This window comes from Doryrhamphus excisus, chromosome 1 (assembly GCF_030265055.1).
Source record: "Doryrhamphus excisus isolate RoL2022-K1 chromosome 1, RoL_Dexc_1.0, whole genome shotgun sequence".
Taxonomy (NCBI): Eukaryota; Metazoa; Chordata; class Actinopteri; order Syngnathiformes; family Syngnathidae; genus Doryrhamphus; species Doryrhamphus excisus.
Window position 1 is genome coordinate 40,053,245 of NC_080466.1, and position 18,040 is coordinate 40,071,284.

At 41.1% G+C, this 18,040-nt stretch overlaps 2 protein-coding genes across 3 annotated transcripts; one reads left to right on the plus strand and one right to left on the minus strand.

The window, feature by feature from the left end:
- Nucleotides 1-1,319: 1,319 nt before the first annotated feature.
- rdh20 (retinol dehydrogenase 20) lies at nucleotides 1,320-3,129 on the plus strand. Its single transcript, XM_058076716.1, has 5 exons — nucleotides 1,320-2,070; nucleotides 2,206-2,304; nucleotides 2,385-2,530; nucleotides 2,598-2,729; nucleotides 2,795-3,129. Exons 1-5 carry the CDS (start codon nucleotides 1,618-1,620, stop codon nucleotides 2,940-2,942), a joined length of 978 nt encoding a protein of 325 aa, XP_057932699.1. The 5' UTR covers nucleotides 1,320-1,617; the 3' UTR covers nucleotides 2,943-3,129.
- Nucleotides 3,130-8,456: 5,327 nt separating this feature from the next.
- Nucleotides 8,457-17,385, minus strand: stau1 (staufen double-stranded RNA binding protein 1). 2 transcript variants are annotated; one of them, XM_058087496.1, is made up of 15 exons: nucleotides 17,183-17,385; nucleotides 16,059-16,317; nucleotides 15,636-15,757; nucleotides 15,409-15,565; nucleotides 14,134-14,290; nucleotides 13,888-14,059; nucleotides 13,716-13,811; nucleotides 13,413-13,625; nucleotides 12,004-12,147; nucleotides 11,778-11,924; nucleotides 11,631-11,697; nucleotides 11,242-11,561; nucleotides 11,050-11,172; nucleotides 10,839-10,918; nucleotides 8,510-9,346 (listed from the first exon to the last, which is right to left on the minus strand). In XM_058087496.1, the coding sequence occupies exons 2-15, from the start codon at nucleotides 16,249-16,251 to the stop codon at nucleotides 9,259-9,261; spliced, it is 2,079 nt and encodes a 692-aa protein (XP_057943479.1). In that variant the 5' UTR covers nucleotides 16,252-16,317; nucleotides 17,183-17,385; the 3' UTR covers nucleotides 8,510-9,258. The 2 variants fall into 2 exon arrangements, with proteins under 2 accessions (XP_057943470.1, XP_057943479.1); XM_058087487.1 differs by having other exon boundaries at nucleotides 8,457-9,346; nucleotides 11,242-11,697.
- Between the last annotated feature and the right edge of the window lie 655 nt (nucleotides 17,386-18,040).

The window sequence follows — 18,040 nt, forward strand, 5'->3', positions numbered from 1 at the left end:
AATTACAACTTAAAAAATAGGAATACAGTTTTGATTTCGCAACTTTATCATTCAAGAAAAATAAGTGTTAGTCTCACTATATTATGAAATATTTATCACATTATACAACTTAAAAAAATACTGTAGTAATATTGCTTTTAAAATATTACTTTTTCACAAAAATACAACTTTAATGTAATATAAAAAACATATAAAATAGTAAATATAATTAAACAAATAATTACAGGAAGTGAATACAAATATATATTTTTTCATGACTAATTTTAATAATTTCTATTAATTAAATTGTGATCACATAAAAATCCTGTAAAATAAGTATATTTAAACAAATAATTCCAGGAATAGAACATTCATTAATTATCATTATTTTCTAAATTACATATTTTAATATTTTTTAATAAATTAAATGGTGACAAAAATCATATAAAATCATAAATATAATTACAAAACACACAATTATTTTTGTATTAAATGCATTACATCTAAAAATGAGAAAAATAAATAAATAAACTCATACCGTAAACTCATTTTAGCAATTAAAAAACAATGAAATGTTAATATAAATCTGTAAAATATAATAATTACAGTATAAATTGTCAGTATAAGTAAATGAAGTAGTATAGACATAATATGTAGTATCTATTTAGACCTCACAGCTAGGAGGACCAGGGTTCGATTCCACCCTCGGCTATCTCTGTGTGGAGTTTGCATGTTCTCCCCGTGCATGCGTGGGTTTTCTCCGGGTACTCCGGTTTCCTCCCACATTCCGAAAACATGCTAGGTTAATTGGCGACTCCAAATTGTCCATAGGTATGAATGTGAGTGTGAATGGTTGTTTGTCTATATGTGCCCTGTGATTGGCTGGCCACCAGTCCAGGGTGCACCCCGCCTCTCGCCCAAAGACAGCTGGGATAGGCTCCAGCACCCCCCATGACCCTCGTGAGGAAAAAGCGGTAGAAAATGAATGAATGAGTATAGATTCTAAAGTGTGTGTGTGTGGGGGGGGGGGGGGGGGGGTTAAAATGAAAGAGTACTACTATTATTAAAAAATAGTAATGTTTATAAATGGTAAATAATACCGGATATAATGTATGTAGGGGGTTTTTAGTCTGACTGATAAGACCACACACACACACACACACACACACACACATGCAGAGCTCACATGGCCAAACGCTGCCAGCAAACAAGGGCGCCAGTGTTTGGGAGTGAGAGCAACAATAAGTAACCTCCTGGGACGTGGACATCATCCGCCTGCTTTGGATCTGCCAAGAAGAAGCAAACAAAGCAAGTTGAGGCCATCTTGTATCTCGACCGCCAGCATCTGAGGATATCTCCAAAGCCAACATTAGAGTAGTCAGTGTGCGGCTGGTGTAGTCAGCATGGCCGTGTCAGTAAACACTGGCCGGCGCCATGTAGGTAGAGTTGATGTTTCACGTGTCCGTGGAATAAACATTCCAGGTTCTCATGCAGGCTTTGGAGGTGCTGGTGCGAACGCATACATTGACAGCTTAGAGCAGCTCAAAGTATTTCCTCTAATCCGCCAGGAACGTTTAAAACGAGCTGCACGGAAAGCGAGAGCCTCACACGGATCTGAGGTCCCGTCGTGCGAGCACGATGATATTCCTCATGGACCTCCAGATGATGCTGCTGGACGTCATCTACTTCATCCTGCGTAACAGCGTACGAGCCGTCCTGCGTCCGCGCATCAAGTCCATCGAAGGCGAGCTGGTGCTGATCACGGGCTCCGGAGGCGGCCTGGGTCGCCTTTTCGCCCGGGAGTTCAGCAAGCGAGGAGCAGAGGTGGTGCTGTGGGACGTGGACGCCGCCGCCAACGAGCGCACGGCACGGCTGGTGCGCGAGGCCGGGGGCAAGGCGTACGCCTACACGGTGGATGTGAGCCAAAGGGAGGACGTGTATCGAGTCGCCGACTCAGTGAGGAAGGACCTGGGTCGACATGTCACGGTGCTGGTCAACAACGCCGGGGTGGTGGCCGGACGGCGCCTGCTGGAATGTCCCGATGACCTCATCGAGACCACCTTGAAGGTCAACTGTCACGCTCTCTTCTGGGTGGGTGGATCACCATCATCATCATCATCATCATTACTATCTCTCACTTAGAACACATAGAAAATACATTGCATTGAACCCGCAAGGCATGCCGGGAAACCCATTGGCGCTCTTTTATGTGTGTGTACCAGACAGACGGTGAAGGCCTTCCTGCCCCAGATGAAGGCCCAGAATCACGGCCACATCGTGACCATCGCCAGCGTCCTTGGCCTCTTCAGCACAGCCTGCGTGGAGGTGAGGAAGAACTCGAAAATTTTTGTCGGCGTTCTGACTCACAATGGCGTGTAAAATGGCGTCTCTTCCTTGTGGGACAGGACTACTGCGCCAGTAAGTTTGCCGCCGTGGGTTTCCACGAGTCTCTGGCTCACGAGCTGCTGGCCGAGGGGGCGGAGGGCGTGAAGACGACGCTGGTGTGTCCGTACATCGTCAACACGGGCATGTTTGAAGGCTGCAGGATAAGGTACGTCCGGGTACTTCGGCACCAAAACTGTGAATGACATAAAGTTGATGCTATCGTGTGGAACCAGGGAGGAAGTGGAGATGGTCCTGCCCCCGTTGGAGCCCGAGTACTGCGTGGATCAGGCGATGAACGCCATCCTGATAGACCAGCCTCTGGTGTGCATCCCTCGCCTCACGTACCTGCCCTTCCTCTCCAGAGCGTGAGTCTCCCCCATCTACCCCATCATACTCACGGAACAAAACGTCAGCTTTTTCTGTGCTTCAGGCTGTTGCCGTGGGAATCCAACGTGGTCACGTATCGGTTCATGGGATCGGACAAGTGCATGTATCCGTTCATGGACGCCAAGAAGAAACACACGCCAAACGGCCTCAAGTCGGGCTCGGAAGCGGTCCCGTCCCAACAAAGCAGATGACGTTTTTATTCCAAGGCTCTTCCTGTCATGTCGGATGGAATGGTGAATGCTGTCGCTCAATAAAGTCTGGGATGTAACAATCTGGCAACACAAGCATGGTTGGAACTAACACTTCATTTCATTTCCAAGCCCAACGCATAAGGAGTCAAATTTGGGCTGGTATCGCTGATTTTATTGTAATATAAAAAATTGCTGGTGGTTTTTAAATTTTTGCTGTTTTTTTTTTAATTATTGATTCTTGTAAAACTGCCATTTTTTCTCATTAAATTACATTTTTCGCTTAAAATTTTGACTTTAATCCCATAAAATTACAGCGGTTTCTTTAATTGTTACCAATATTTCAGGAGTTTTCTTCTTGTAATTTATTCCCATATTTTGAATTTATTCTTGTAACCGGACTTTTTCGACAATTTTATTTAATTAATTTTAATTATATTTTTTTATGTAAAGTGTCTGTGTTTATGTCAATTGTGCTCAAGACTAATCAAAAGATGGCTGCCACTAATTTTCCTGTGTCAGAGTCTCTTTGCAAATCTGTTTAAAATCACCAAAATACTGGTGCCATCCATGTGCTATGAAAGCATTGTTGGTGATAAAGTATTCTTTTGGTTCATTTTTTGAGGATATTTGACGAGTTCTGGTGTTTTTTGACCGTGAACTTTGAAAGAGGCCTGAGAGCACACAGTGACCAGCAACAGAACTTCAAGCTTCCTGGAGCATACCTTTTGTAAAAGAGGTTGAAAACATGGCGACAACAACTAAAAAGTTGGCAGAAGAGCTGGAAGAGATTAAAAAAACGCTCAATTTCATGTCTGAGGAGATCAGCAAAGTGGTTAAGCAGCAAGCCAGTCTGATGGGCCTAGTGGAAGAAGTCCGTGAGCTGAAGGCCACAATTAAACTTAAAGACCAGAAGATCCATCTGCTTGAAGAAAGGATCGATGACTTGGAGCAGTACTCCAGGGGAAATGATCTGATCATCACTGGGCTGGATACAAGACATCGCAGCTATGCCAGGGCTGCAGCCAGCGACCAGCAAGGTGAGGATGCACCACCTGGAGAACTGCTCACACTAGAGACACAAGTTGTTAAATTTTTGAGCAGTAAGAACATTGATCTGGACAGTGAGAACATCTCAGCCTGCCACAGCCTTCCACATAAGGATAAAAATGCCAAACCAACCATTGTTGTTCAGCTTACCAACAGAAAGTATAAGATTAATCTACTACGGCAGGCAAAAAAACTAAAGGGCACAGGGGTGTACATAAATGAACATTTGACAAAGAAAAATGCTGAAATAGCTAGACATAGCCGCATACTCAGAAAACAAAATAAAATTCAAGCAACATGGACAAGAAATGGGAAAACATTTATCAAGTTAAACGGACCACCAGAGCAGGCAAAGGTGATTGCAGTGAGGAATCTGAGAGATCTGGAACAATACAAGTGACAATAGGTGCAGCTTGGTTAGCAAATGGCACACTTAGAGGATTGGAAAATGTTTGTTTGGTTTATTAGAACAAAGAAGCAAGATAAAGAGTTAGTGCGAAGTATGAAAACAGAATTTGTTGCTTTTTACTTTGAGTTATACCATGTGCTCTATAGAGAGCAGTTGTATTATATTTTGTACATTGTACAAAATTTGTGATTTTGTTTTGCTGTTTTTTGTGGATATTTGCTTTTTTCACTTAGGATATGACAGATAAAAAAATATATTTTCCTTTAGAACAGGAGTATGATGATTTCTATGAGAATGAAAACTTTTTAGCTGAGCCCTGTCTCAATAGAATATATGAGGAGTCACACTTAAGTTTTTTGAAGTCAGATGAACATAAATCATTTAGCTTTGAGAATGACATTGATCCAGATGCAAATTTTTATAAAGATTGGAACGCTGGGTCCAAATATTACACGGAAAATCTGTTTAATGAACTCGGTCTGGATGGATTTTCAATTATACACTTTAATAGTCGAAGCCTCTATGCAAATTTTGATCAAATCAAAGAAAATTTGCAATCATTAAAACATAGTTTTCAAGTCATTGCCATCAGTGAAACCTGGCTGACAAATGAAAAGGGCTCCAATTTCATATTGGAGGGATACAATCATTTTAGTGTAAACCGCAAAACTAAAAGGGGTGGTGGAGTGGCTCTCTTTGTACAGAAAGACTTTCAGTGTAGAGTGGTTGACAGTACGGTTGTGGATGATATCATGGAGAGTCTGACAATTGAAATTCATTCCACGAATCTGAAAAGTATTATTGTGAGTTGTGTATATAGGACACCTGGCTCTTGTATTGATTCCCTTGTTAATTCCATGGTTGACATTTTAGGTAAGGTATGTGATAAGAAACAAGTTTTTGTTTGTGGTGATTTCAATATTGATTTAATGAAATGGAATGAACATAAAATGACAACAGAATTTTGCAACACAATGTTCAGTTTAGGTATTTGGCCTCTAATTGATAAACCGAGTCGAATAACTAAAGAGAGTGCAACACTTATAGACAATATTTTTACAAATACTCATCAACAAGTAACAAGTGGTTTGCTCATAAGTGATGTCAGTGACCACCTTCCTGTTTTTGTAGTTGTGCATAATTTAATTGCTAAATGTCCGACTGATAAAAATAAACTTCCCTGCAAATTAAGGAGACTAAAAACACCAGAAAGAACTGAAGCCTTAAAGAAGGATCTTAGGAATTGTAACTGGGATGAGGTTTATGTCGATGATCCAGATTTAGCATATGATGCATTTTTGTCTGTATTCTTGAAATTATATAATAAGCATTGTCCTATAAAAATGTGTAGGGTGAAAGATCATTATGAAGGTAAACCATGGATTACAAAAGGTCTGCAAAAGGCATGCAATAAGAAAAATCAATTGTACAAAAAGTTTTTACAGCAGAGAACTAGTGATAGTGAGGAAAAATATAAGCGTTATAAGAACAAACTAACTACTATTATGAGAACTCAAAAAAAGGAATACTACAGTAAAATGTTGGAGGACAGTAAAAATAATATACAAAAAACTTGGAAGGTAATCAATTCTATCATTCAGAATAAAAATAAAAATTCAGAACTTCCTGATTTTTTTATAAATAAAGTTAATGATAGAGTGGATGATTTAAAAAATATTGTTGACGAGTTCAATGACTACTTTGTAGATGTTGGAGCTTCTTTGGCAAAACAGATTACTGTATCTGATGACAACAAAAACATGTTTAAAAATTTGATCAACACTAATGTTAGTTCTATGTTTCTAAGTGGGGTACATGAAACTGACATTATTGAAATTGTAAGAAAATTAAAAAATAAGAGATCACTCGATATCCATTCCATTGATACAGTAATTATTAAAGATGTTATTGATTATATTGTCAGACCTTTGACCTATGTTTGTAATCTGTCTTTTCAAAAAGGGACCTTTCCTGACAACATGAAGTTAGCAAAAGTGATCCCAATTTATAAAAATGGTGACAAACGCTGTATGGAAAATTACAGACCAATATCACTTTTGCCACAATTTTCAAAAATTTTAGAGAAATTGTTTGTGAAACAATTAAATCTCTTCATTCATAAAAATAAATTATTAAGTGAAAATCAATACGGATTCAGAGAAGGTAGAACTACTGCATTTGCAGTAATGCAAATGGTAGAAGAAATATCAAATGCAAATGAAAATGGTGAGTGTTCTATTGGTCTGTATATTGATCTGCAGAAGGCTTTTGATACCATAGATCACAGACAGTTATTGAAGAAATTAGAGATGTATGGAATACGAGGGTTTGCTCATTCTTGGTTGGAAAGTTATTTAGGTAATAGACACCAGTGTGTACAAATCAATAACACTAGTTCAGCACTTAGAAAGATCACATGTGGTGTACCACAAGGATCAGTGATTGGTCCAATATTGTTCATTCTCTATATCAATGACATCTGCAATGTAACTGGTTTTTTTAGATATGTAATATTTGCAGATGATACCAATTTGTTTTGCTCTGGTAAGAATTTAAAGGAACTTTTGCGTTGTGTAGAAATGGAGCTGGAAAATCTCAAGACTTGGTTTGATGTCAATAAATTATCTTTAAATATTAAGAAAACAAAATTTATGGTTTTTGGGAATCTAAATGAAAGCGATTGTAATGTTAAACTGAAAATCTGTAATGTCGACATTGAAAGAGTTTCTGAGACTAAATTCCTTGGGGTTGTCATTGATCAAAAATTAACATGGAAACAACACACTGAATATATCAAAGGGAAAATGTCAAAATCACTTGCAATCCTTTATAAATCCAGATATGTATTGAATTCCAAGGCTTTGCATTTGATCTACAATTCATTGATTGTTCCCTACATATCTTACTGTGTGGAATTGTGGGGATCCACTTTTAAAAGCACCATAAATTCAATAATAAAACTGCAAAAACGAGCAATACGTATCATTAATAAGGCTGATTATTATGCTCACACGGAGCCACTTTTTCTAAATTCTCATGTCATGAAATTTTACGATTTGTTTTATTATAAAATAATGCAAATTATGTTCAGAGCAAAATCAAAAACGCTCCCTGACTCAATACAGAAGTTCTTTTCAATTCAGGAGAGTCCCTATAATCTCAGAGGTGTTTGTAAATTTACTGTACAAAAAGCTAAAAAAGGTATGAAAAGGAGATGCGTCTCCATCACTGGAGTTAAATTCTGGAATGATGCCAACATAAATTTAAAAACATGTCATTCCTTTTTGGCTTTTAAGAAAATGGTTTGTAAAGCTATTTTTGAAGTTTATAAGTGTGATTAATTTTCTGTTGTTGTTTCTTTGCTTTTCTGGAGGTTGGTAGCCTAAAAAGCTGAAATTATAGGATAGGCTTTTATAAGCAGTTTGCTTCTGCCTATGCCTTTTCAGTCATTATTATTCAACACATGAATTTTGATTTTGTGATTATGTTATTGATGTCAATATTGTGTACAATATTTGGTGTTGTCATGACTGAATAAAAAAAAAAAAAAAAATAAAAAAAAAAAAAAAAAAATAAAGTTTGTTTCTTGTAATCTCGTAAAATTACAGCGGTTTCTTTAAATTTTACAAATATTTCAGGCTTTTTTCTTGTGGATTTTTTTCTTGTAATTTATTTACATATTTTGAATTTATTCTTGTAACTGGACTTTTTTTTGACAATTTTAATTAATTAATTTTAATTATATTTTTTATGTAAAGTTTCTGTTTCTTGTAAAAGAAATTTACAAATATGTCAGGCTTTTTTCTTGTTGATTTTTTTCTCATAATTTATTCCAATATTTTGAATTTATTCTTGTAACCAAACTTTTTTGACACAATTTTAATGAATTTTAATTTACTTTTTTTTTTTTAGGTAAAGTTTTTGTTTCTCATAATAATCTTGTAAAATTACAGCAGTTTCTTTAAATTTTACAAATATTTCAGGCTTTTTTCTTGTGAATTTTCTTCTTGTAATTTATTCTCATATTTTGAATTTATTCTTGTAACCTAACTTTTTCTACACAATTTTATTTAATTTTAATGTATTTTTTTTTATGTAAAGTTTTTGTTTACAACTTAGGAAAAAAATAACTAATGAATGAATGAATGAGTCCTGAAAGGAATACAGGACCTACATACATGACCTTTGACCTCAGCAACAGGGTTGACGGAAAAAGCGACAAAAGGAAAAGACGGCGCCGGATTGTTTTGTGCATCACAGCACGCCGCTTTAATTAGCATGAGGACGAGTAAGAGACGGGAGGGCGACATAAAAGGAGGGAGAGGGAGCATCAGGTGACCCCGCCCCCCCCCTCCCCCCTGCCACAGACGGTGGGGGACAACTTCACGTCACAATACACGCCACACTGAAAAGTAACACACTCCTCCCAGCCCTATACACGCTCATGTCGCTAACACGTCAGTCGTGGCGGTTAACTGAAAGCGAAGGTGAGCAGCTGCATCCTAGACGGGGTTTGAGGTCTAAAACTGAGACTGGGTTTAATAAGGAACCACCTCACGGGTGAAAACACATAAAATACTTAAAAACAAGACGACTCAGAGAGCAAACGTAATTCACAGTTTATCGCTTCACTTTTTGTTTCCCCCGTGGGCCTCAAAGTGCGGCGAGGATGCAGCTGCCGTGGCGACAAAAGAAGGGGCGTGTCCAATTAAACAACATCAAGGTGAGCGAAGCGTCAATCTTGTTTAACTGTCAACACCGTGCGACAACGAGGATGAGTGACGGTGGCGTTTCCATAGCAACTAAGGACACAGTGTCTTCATTTTCTCTCTCTCTCGTGCTTCAGCCGCGCCCACGGGGCTACACGGCTCCGTCCGGGGGCGGGACCAGCGTGCTTGAGTTAGCCTGTTTGAGGTGCGGGTCGCCCTCCAGCTCCTGCTTGACGCTCCTGTTGAGAAGGCGTCTGGTTAGTGATTGGGGATATTGATGTTCCCTGACCTAAAGCTAGAAATCAAACCCCTTCAGCCCTCAGCAGAGGCAAATTTGAGTATCATTGCCTGTCTGAGAAAAGTCTATTTATAGTTAGCTACTTAGCGGATTTCACTTCTTGCGGGAACCTACCACCAAACCATCACATTGTAACGTGAAACTACACACTCGAACTACACACCTGACGGGGGAGTACCGGTGCACGTCACATGATAAATGTGTAAAAAGAAAACCGGGAACTTCATGGAAAATGTAAGCTAGCAAGCGCAAAAGTGATAGCAGTCCTGATGATTGGACACGACATTCATTCATTCATTTTCTACCGCTTTTTCCTCACGAGGGTCGCGGGGGTGCTGGAGCCTATCCCAGCTGTCTTCGGGCGAGAGGCGGGGTACACCCTGGACTGGTGGCCAGCCAATCACAGGGCAAATATAGACAAACAACCATTCACACTCACATTCATACCTATGGACAATTTGGAGTCGCCAATTAACCTAGCATGTTTTTGGAATGTGGGAGGAAACCGGAGAAAACCCACACATGCAAACTCCACACAGAGATGGCCGAGGGTGGAATTGAACCCTGGTCTCCTAGCTGTGAGGTCTGCGCGCTAACCACTAGACCACCGTGCTGCCCTGGACACAACATAGTTTGTATATATTAATACATAATACCGAACTGCACGAGTGGTTAGCACAGAGGCCTCACAGCTGGGAGACCCGAGTTCAATTCCACCATCGAGTTTGCATGTGTGGGTTTTCTCCGGGTACTCCGGTTTCCTCCCACATTCCAAAAACATGCTAGGTTAATTGGCGACTCCAAATTGTCCATAGGTATGAATGTGAGTGTGAATGGTTGTTTGTCTATATGTGCCATGTGATTGGCTGGCCACCAGTCCAGGGTGTACCCCGCCTTTCGTCTGAAGACAGCTGGGATAAGGCTCCAGCACCCCCGCCACCCTCGTGAGGATAAGCGGTAGAAAATGAATGTTTATATAATGCACACACAGTAATCAACAACTTCATGCTGTGTCTCCTTTCTGCTTTGTTCTTCTTATTCCATGAGGCGTTCAGGCGCACAGAATTGTTTTTCACGCACACCCCACTTTGGGATCCTAGGTATTTTACTGTATTTGCCTAAAACTTTCCCTTGACCTGGGTGTACATGACACTGTAGAATTGAGCATATTATGGGATGTTCTTATTGAAGAATTGCAGGAAAAAGGTTAGTCAGCATGTAGAATTTTTTATCTGCGCTTCTAATCACAGGGTGTACCCCGCCTCTCGCCCCGAAGACAGCTGGGATAGGCTCCAGCCCCCCCTCGTGAGGATAAGCGGTAGAAAATGAATGAATACATAATCCTCTGGCTTAGGTGACTATAGGGGTGTTACTTCCTGTTGTCTACGTTTTGGGTTAGTGTGATATGCGAAATGCAGCGTGTTGAGCTTTACCCAGAAGCTGGTCCATTTCCTGTTCGCTCGTTTGACTGCTGGTTGAACTCGGCGAGCAATTTCAGGATATTGAGTGCAGCCTGCGGAAGTAAAGAGGAGCGCAGCACCATCTTGTACCATTATTTCACTCTCTCTTTTGAAAACAACGTGCTTGTCATGTTTCAGGTAGATTTGTGAGGAAGTGGTAAAGAAACAGTAATGACGGTCCTACCATATCATGACAGGATTCCACATCTTTTCCTATTCCATGGCTGATGAGCGGCGGCTGGGAGGAACAGTTGATCAGCGACACAAACTCGTTTTTGTTGTTTTTGGGGAAATCTTTGTACTCCACCTGCAAGTGCGTTATAAAAGTTAGCAACATTGAGCCCACACAAGTTAGCCAATCAAAGCAGACGGTCACCTGCAGGCCCTGCACTGACGCAAGGAAGCCCAGTTGTTCCGAGGGCCTGGTGAGGGGCCCGAGTGGAGGCTGGGTGAGGATATTTTTGTTCTTCATGATGGTCTCGGCGGTCTGGGACGCGCCGGCGTACAGCAGCTCGTTGGCAATGACGGCGGTGACGGTGGCCTTGCCTGGGTTGGCCGCTGCTTGACTGTAGTCCTTCGTCTGGCTGCCTTGGCAGGCCCCGACCGCTTGTGCCACCTCGGGCACCATGGGCAGGATGCCCGCGGGCAGCTGCTGGTGGCTCAAGTAAGGCAGGCGGAACTCCTCCTCTTTGGAACCTTCAGGGTTTTTTTTTTTATAAGAAGACGTTTTATTATCTTCAGAGCTGCAATCTAACTGCTTCTCACCTTCTTCTGCAGAGCCTGGTTCAAAGAAGGTCACTTTGCGTCCATCACCTGGCTTTTTTACCGGGATCTGAGGGTGTAGAAGGAGTAAATATCACATACTATAAAAACATATGGATATACAGTACAGCTTATGTGCAAAAAAAATACCCTCTCTTCAGTTTTAAGTGCTGGTTTAGGGGGTTGGGGCTGAGGCACTTTATATCCCAGAAGCTCCAACATTTTCTCCGCCGCATTCCTTTTGGCCACCTTCTTGCTCGGCCCCATGCCCTCTGCGGACTGGCCGCACACTGCCACCTGTAAAACATGTACCATCACACCTTAATACAGGTGGTGTGTGTGTGGGGGGGGAGGGGGTTCAAGGACGCAGACACACCTGCATGACAAACTCCCGACGCCGCGGCAGCCCTCGCTCCGTCACCGTGCTGTACTCTGGCTCCTTCTCCTTCTTGGCTTGCTGGATCTGAGCCAGGCGGCTGATGGGATTCATTCCCTGGCCGTATTCTGGACTGGTCTGCAGCTGTGGGCAAGAGTCGGCGTGGTTCAACGTACACACACGGCTGCGTCCAGTAGAGGGCGCCAGTAATTCATGCTTTAACTAACCGCTTTAAAGGGTGGCAACATCTAAGACGACAAACCAAATACTTTTTGGTCTTTTTGAGGTGCAGATTCTGGAAGATCTAGAAAGCCTTCTGTGCGGGTTATTGTGTCGCTGCTCTATAGCAGTCCACTAAGGGCCCAAAATGAGCACAATGGGTCCACTTTGGAGGCAATCTCGTGCATGGCTTGGTATGGTGAGTTGGGGGTTTTGCGACCCACCCAGCAATACATTCCCTTAGCGCAGGGGTCGGGAACCTTTTTGGCTACAAGAGCCATGAAGACCACATATTTTAAAATGTGTATCTGTGAGAGCCATATACATTTTTTTAAACATTGAATGCAATAAAATGTGTGCATTTTTATGTAAGACCAACAGTTTTAGATATAATGGGCTCTAATTACGTAGACCAGGCACACTACCCCACGCCAATGGGGTGTGGCCAGCACACTTTTGTGAGCAGCGCAGTGTCCAATAATAAATCAAATACTTGCTGCCATTAATGCAACTTCTGCTGCTGCATGGTTTTGCACCGTACTCAGTATATTTCATTCTTTTGGCCATCTTTGCCAGAAGGCTTGGTTCTGCAGCTTTAGCTAGGTGACTATTTGACTAAAGGAGGAAAGTTTACATTTACATCTTAATGACCGAGGTACACTACTGCATTACCCAGTAATAATCGAGTTTTGGTGTTTGACCTGGAAAATATCATCAGGAAAGATAGATATGGTCGGCCGTATTGCAGTAGAAAAGAGATGGACGGATTAAAATGCATAAGAAAGTTGTTGATTTTTAATATTTTTAACAGTGATTTCTGTGATGTTTATTTTAAAATGTTAGCAAACATACATTTTTATTGTGGTAAATGCTTGAGAGACAGATACAGTCATCAAAAGAGCCCTACCTGGCTCCCGAGCCATAGGTTCCCTACCTCTGCCCTAGCGGGTGCCTCTCGTCAGTCACTCGACTGCGTTATTTCCCATCAGATTTCCTATGAAAAATGGCTATGCTCTGCTTACTTGATTGTGTGACACTTGTGCATTGTTTACACATGAAGACATTTAGCCTGGAGCTAAAGCCTGTCATTTTCTTAGCTTGAACATTGCAGCTCAAGATAGCATTGCTGTGGTTTGTCTTCTGTATGAGTTGTATTGTCCTAAATGCTTGTGAAAAGCAACTGGTCCTACCTTGATGATGGATTTAGTTTTCTTCTTGATGCGTGGCAACGTCCTCTCCACGCTGGGTATATGAGGTAGCCTCTTCAGGTCCCCCAGCACGGCGGCAGCGGCCAACTTTTTGGCGATCTTTTTACTTTTTCCTTCTCCCTCGCCGTAGAACTCTCCCACGCTGACGCGCACGACAAAGCTCTTCATGTGCGGGGGACCTTCTTCTTTTAACACCTGTGGTCGGACGAGAGACGTCACGCGGTTAGGAATCCGATCTTTTTTGTGACCCCCGCTGGTCTCCGTGACGACCTGACGGCGTCATACCTCAAAATTTACAGGCAAGTTGCGCTTCAGTGCAATTTCAAACACTTGGCTGATTTCCGACTTGTTGAGGTTCTCCTCTTCGGTCTCTCCGTTCATCTGTCAGAGGCAGAAGGGAAAGCCAATAAATGGAGATTCAACGACTCGCCCAGAGTGCTGACGGCGCTCTTCTCACCACTGGCAACTGCTGCAGTATCGGCTCCTTCTGTAGCACTTTAAGGGCTTTCACGGCGGCGTCGTGCTTGGCCAGCTGCCGCGTGCGTCCCTTCCCTATAAACTGCTGACCTCCGATGGATAGCTCCATGTGGTATATCATTGGTCCCATGGGGGCAAATGGGTAGTAATATCTGAACACATTTAGTTTTTTTTTTTACTTATTTCAACAAGAGACTCAAATTGAGGATGGGTGGGATAAACTTACTGCTGCATAGAGCGCTGATAGGGCCCCGGCACACGGACGTTGTAATTGATGTTTGGTGGTCGTATACCCGGGTATGGCTCCATGGGTTTATAGATTGGCTTTTTACTAAGTTTTGAACACAGTGCGTTCAACTCCATGATCTGCATCATGCCATCAACTAGAATAGAGCACAACAATGCACACATCAGCACACCTTGGATGAAAAGAACGACTGCAATATGTGGGGCCCTGTGAAATCCTTATTATTTTACCATCTTATTTTACCAGCATACAGTGTGTGCTTTTTGGGGTTCCATGAATTAAATGCAAAAATCCTAACATTTACTGATTGTTTGTGGTTAAGGGAGCCATAGCAAATTCCAACTATGTTATTAATATAAGATATTTGTTATGGCACCCTTATTTTGGTTACACAATTAGACAAGATGTCGCGAAAAGAGCTCTTATCTTGAAGGCCAAAAAGTGTGTTTTGTGTGTGTTGACAATGCCTGTTTACTTGTGATGTGCGATATCACTGATTTTGTTTCCAATCTGGTACAAGAAAAGAAGTCATATATTTACAAGAAAAATAGTAGTAAATTCATGACAATAAAGTTGTAAATTTACATTAAAAAGTCCTACATATTTACGGGGAAAAACATAAATTTAGGAGAATAAAGACAAGCATTTACTTGAAAAAAGTCATAATTATTACAGAATAAAGTTGCACATTTACAAGAATAAAGTCATAAATTTATGAGAAAAATAGTCGTACATTTATGAGAAAAATAGTCCTAAATTTGAGAATAAAGTTATACATTTATGAGAGTAAATCCGTAAATTTACCAGAAAATAATTTGTAATATTACAAGAATAAAGTCGTAAATTTACAAGAATAATCATGTCTATTTTCATGTCTATAAACTTTATTCTTTCTCTCCTAATAGTACAACATTAAATTGATGCGGCTTTTTTCTTGTAAATAGCATTTTTCTATCATGTAAATTTCTAACTTTATTCTCAAAATTGCAGATTACTTTTTTCTCAATGTGGCCCTCATACTCTGTCGTATCATAGGATAAAGAATACAAGAAATTTAATGAATTTATTAATTACATTAATTTTGCTATTAAACATTTTAAATTAAACAATGAATTGAAGTAATTAATTAGCTTATTTGTTTTAAACCCTAAAGTACATGGAAGTAGTGGGGTGATTTAACATAACCAAGCCAATTCCTCCGATTCTGTTAACATGGAAATCATAGGGCCCTAAATTTGTCTGGGAGGCGCCCACCTGGGGTCTTGCCTGGGTGGCGCGGCGTCCTGATGGTGGGCTTGAGAAGCACAGTCTCAGCCAGGGCAGATCCAGCTGCGGAATGCTGGGCTTTCTTGATGCTGGTCCCCTCCGCATCCCAGTGCTGATCCCCCAGTGTGAGCCTCACTGAGAAAATCTAACACACAATCATCAGATTAACACACAGCAGACGCCCTCGCAAGCAACATTCATCTCCCAAAACGTACTTTGGAGTGAGCTGGTCCTTGCTCACTCAGTAGCTTATACTCAGGTTGGAGCTTGTTGAAACGGGCTAACTCATTCACCAAACACATGGGGGTCTTCTCTTTAGGGTTTGCCATGTTAGAAACTGCAAGACAAAAACAAGACCCTCACTGGAAGTTCTGGTAATGCTTAAAATGACCAAAATACGTCAAGTATTACATGTTTTCTTGAATGTACCTGCTACTGCATGCTACTTTAATTCATTCCTGGGTGCATTGATTTCACACAGCAACATAGAAAGGAACGCTACATCTAGCTTGATGGGGAAAATACTTTAAGTCAGTTTACAGGAGAGAACAGTGCTTCAGAGTAGACAAAGTTGACACGAGACTTCAAATACTGTCTATGGAAGGCATCGATTCACTTTCTGTTATGAACAAACAAACCTGTGATGGTATTGTAGGGTGTGACTGAGCCCGCGGGGAGAGCGGAGCTCCTGACGGGCTGGCTGGCGCTCTCAGACGCCAGCGTGCTCGTGGCACAGGGGATGCTGTAGCCCGGCTGAGGCTGACCCATCTGCAGCGGGGCAGGGGCGGCGGGCATGGGACTGGCCGGACACTGGAACTGGAGCTGGGACATCCTCGCTGCTCTGGCCTTGTCACTGATGGCTTTGATAATAATTTTGTATGGTATGTGTATTGATTGCTGGAAATGAGGATAGAAGAATAAGTAAGAAAACAAACAGGAAATGTGAAGGCAAATACTTATTTAGTACAATATAAAGTCAAGCCCATTTTATTGTTTAAGCACAGAAGTGATAAAAAAAACAGTTAATGTATTTAAAGACGTCTCGTAGAGAACCCCTAATGAGAAAGCACTTTGGGGACGCAGGCAAGAAAACTCCATCTGGGATTAGGATTGCATTCCTTTTGAAACAATCATGTCATACTGCTGGAGAGTCAACATGGTGCTGCTGGCTGTCAGTGATGCTTTGCATTTAAACAAAGACATTACTCTTTGTTTCCTCAGCTGGCGCACAAATGGGAGTGGTTCATCACTGCTATGCATTGTACAGAAATGCCCGCAAACTATATAAACACTATGCTGCTTACATTTTAACACAAGAGTCTGGACTATATTGCATTATGTTTTTTTTATGAACGCTGTGTGACGGCAAGACGCATTCAACAGCGCTTCATTCCTATTTCTATTAATGTAACTGCACGCATTTTGTATCATTATTCTGATTATAAGGACATGCCAAATGTGCTAAATTGAGGCCGGATGACTACAGCTCCCCTAACAGCCCACCTGCTAGCTTACCTAGCTTCAGACCACTGTGGTAGGTAACCACTTCACAGCTTTCATCACAAAAAACACCGCAGAACACTTGTGTTTGTGAACATGACAGTTATCAACCTAAACGCTACCGTAGCTGACATTATTTTTTCACACATGTAAAATAATCTATTCGCCGTTTTTCTAGGAGGAACCGGACAGCGGATGGAACTGCTAGCTTTGCTACGCTAGCCTCAAAAAGTCTCCAGAAATTATAAAAAAAAAGCCTCACCTTTTCGTCCTCCTGTCAGCTTTTGTAGCTACTCCATAGGACACAGCGGTTTCGTGTCGTCTGGGTGTACGACTGGTCACTTTTAAGGGTTCATTTACGTTGTTTTTAAATCAAAAAGCAGCCAGTGGAGAGGTAGACATAGGGGAGACAGGGCAAACACTAAAGAGAATGGCCCGAGCTTCATTCAGTCTTCCGGAAGCTACGTCACGATAACCGGACGTACTTCCAGAATAAAGCAATCGTCCTCCTATTATGATTAAGTTTTGCTAAGAAACAGGTGTGTGTTTATTGTAGGGCATTTATTGGGGTGGTGATTTTATTTTTAAAATATTAAATATTTTTAATCGTTCTTTCCCCACAAGTAATTAAAATATGGATGAATGTAATAGAGTAAGGTGGGCCCACCTGTCTAACAGTCATCATGTCCGGCTGCATTCCAATAGCAGTTTACTTCTCCCACTTGCCCTCCTCGTCGCCATCATAAGTGTGGTTCCATTTTTCCAAAAAGCTGAGTTGCATATTACAGTGGTGCAAAAAAAAATCCACGGTTTGTTTGTTTGAAGAAGATGCACAAAGTAAGCAAGGTAATCATTCTATTTAACTACTTTTGTTGTGGCAACGTATCAGGGCACACAATTTATGAAAAACACAACATGTAGTGACAACTACGGTAAAAAAAAAAACAACAAAAAACAGGGCTATTATTTAAAACAATTAATTAATAAAAATAAACTGCAAGTATTTCAAGAAAGTACAATGCAACACCTCCAACAATGATGTGATGCCAAGTGCCTATGCAGGGGATGTCGGTGAGGGCAAATGAAACTGCCATTGGAATTCAGCCCTAGTGTGTATGAC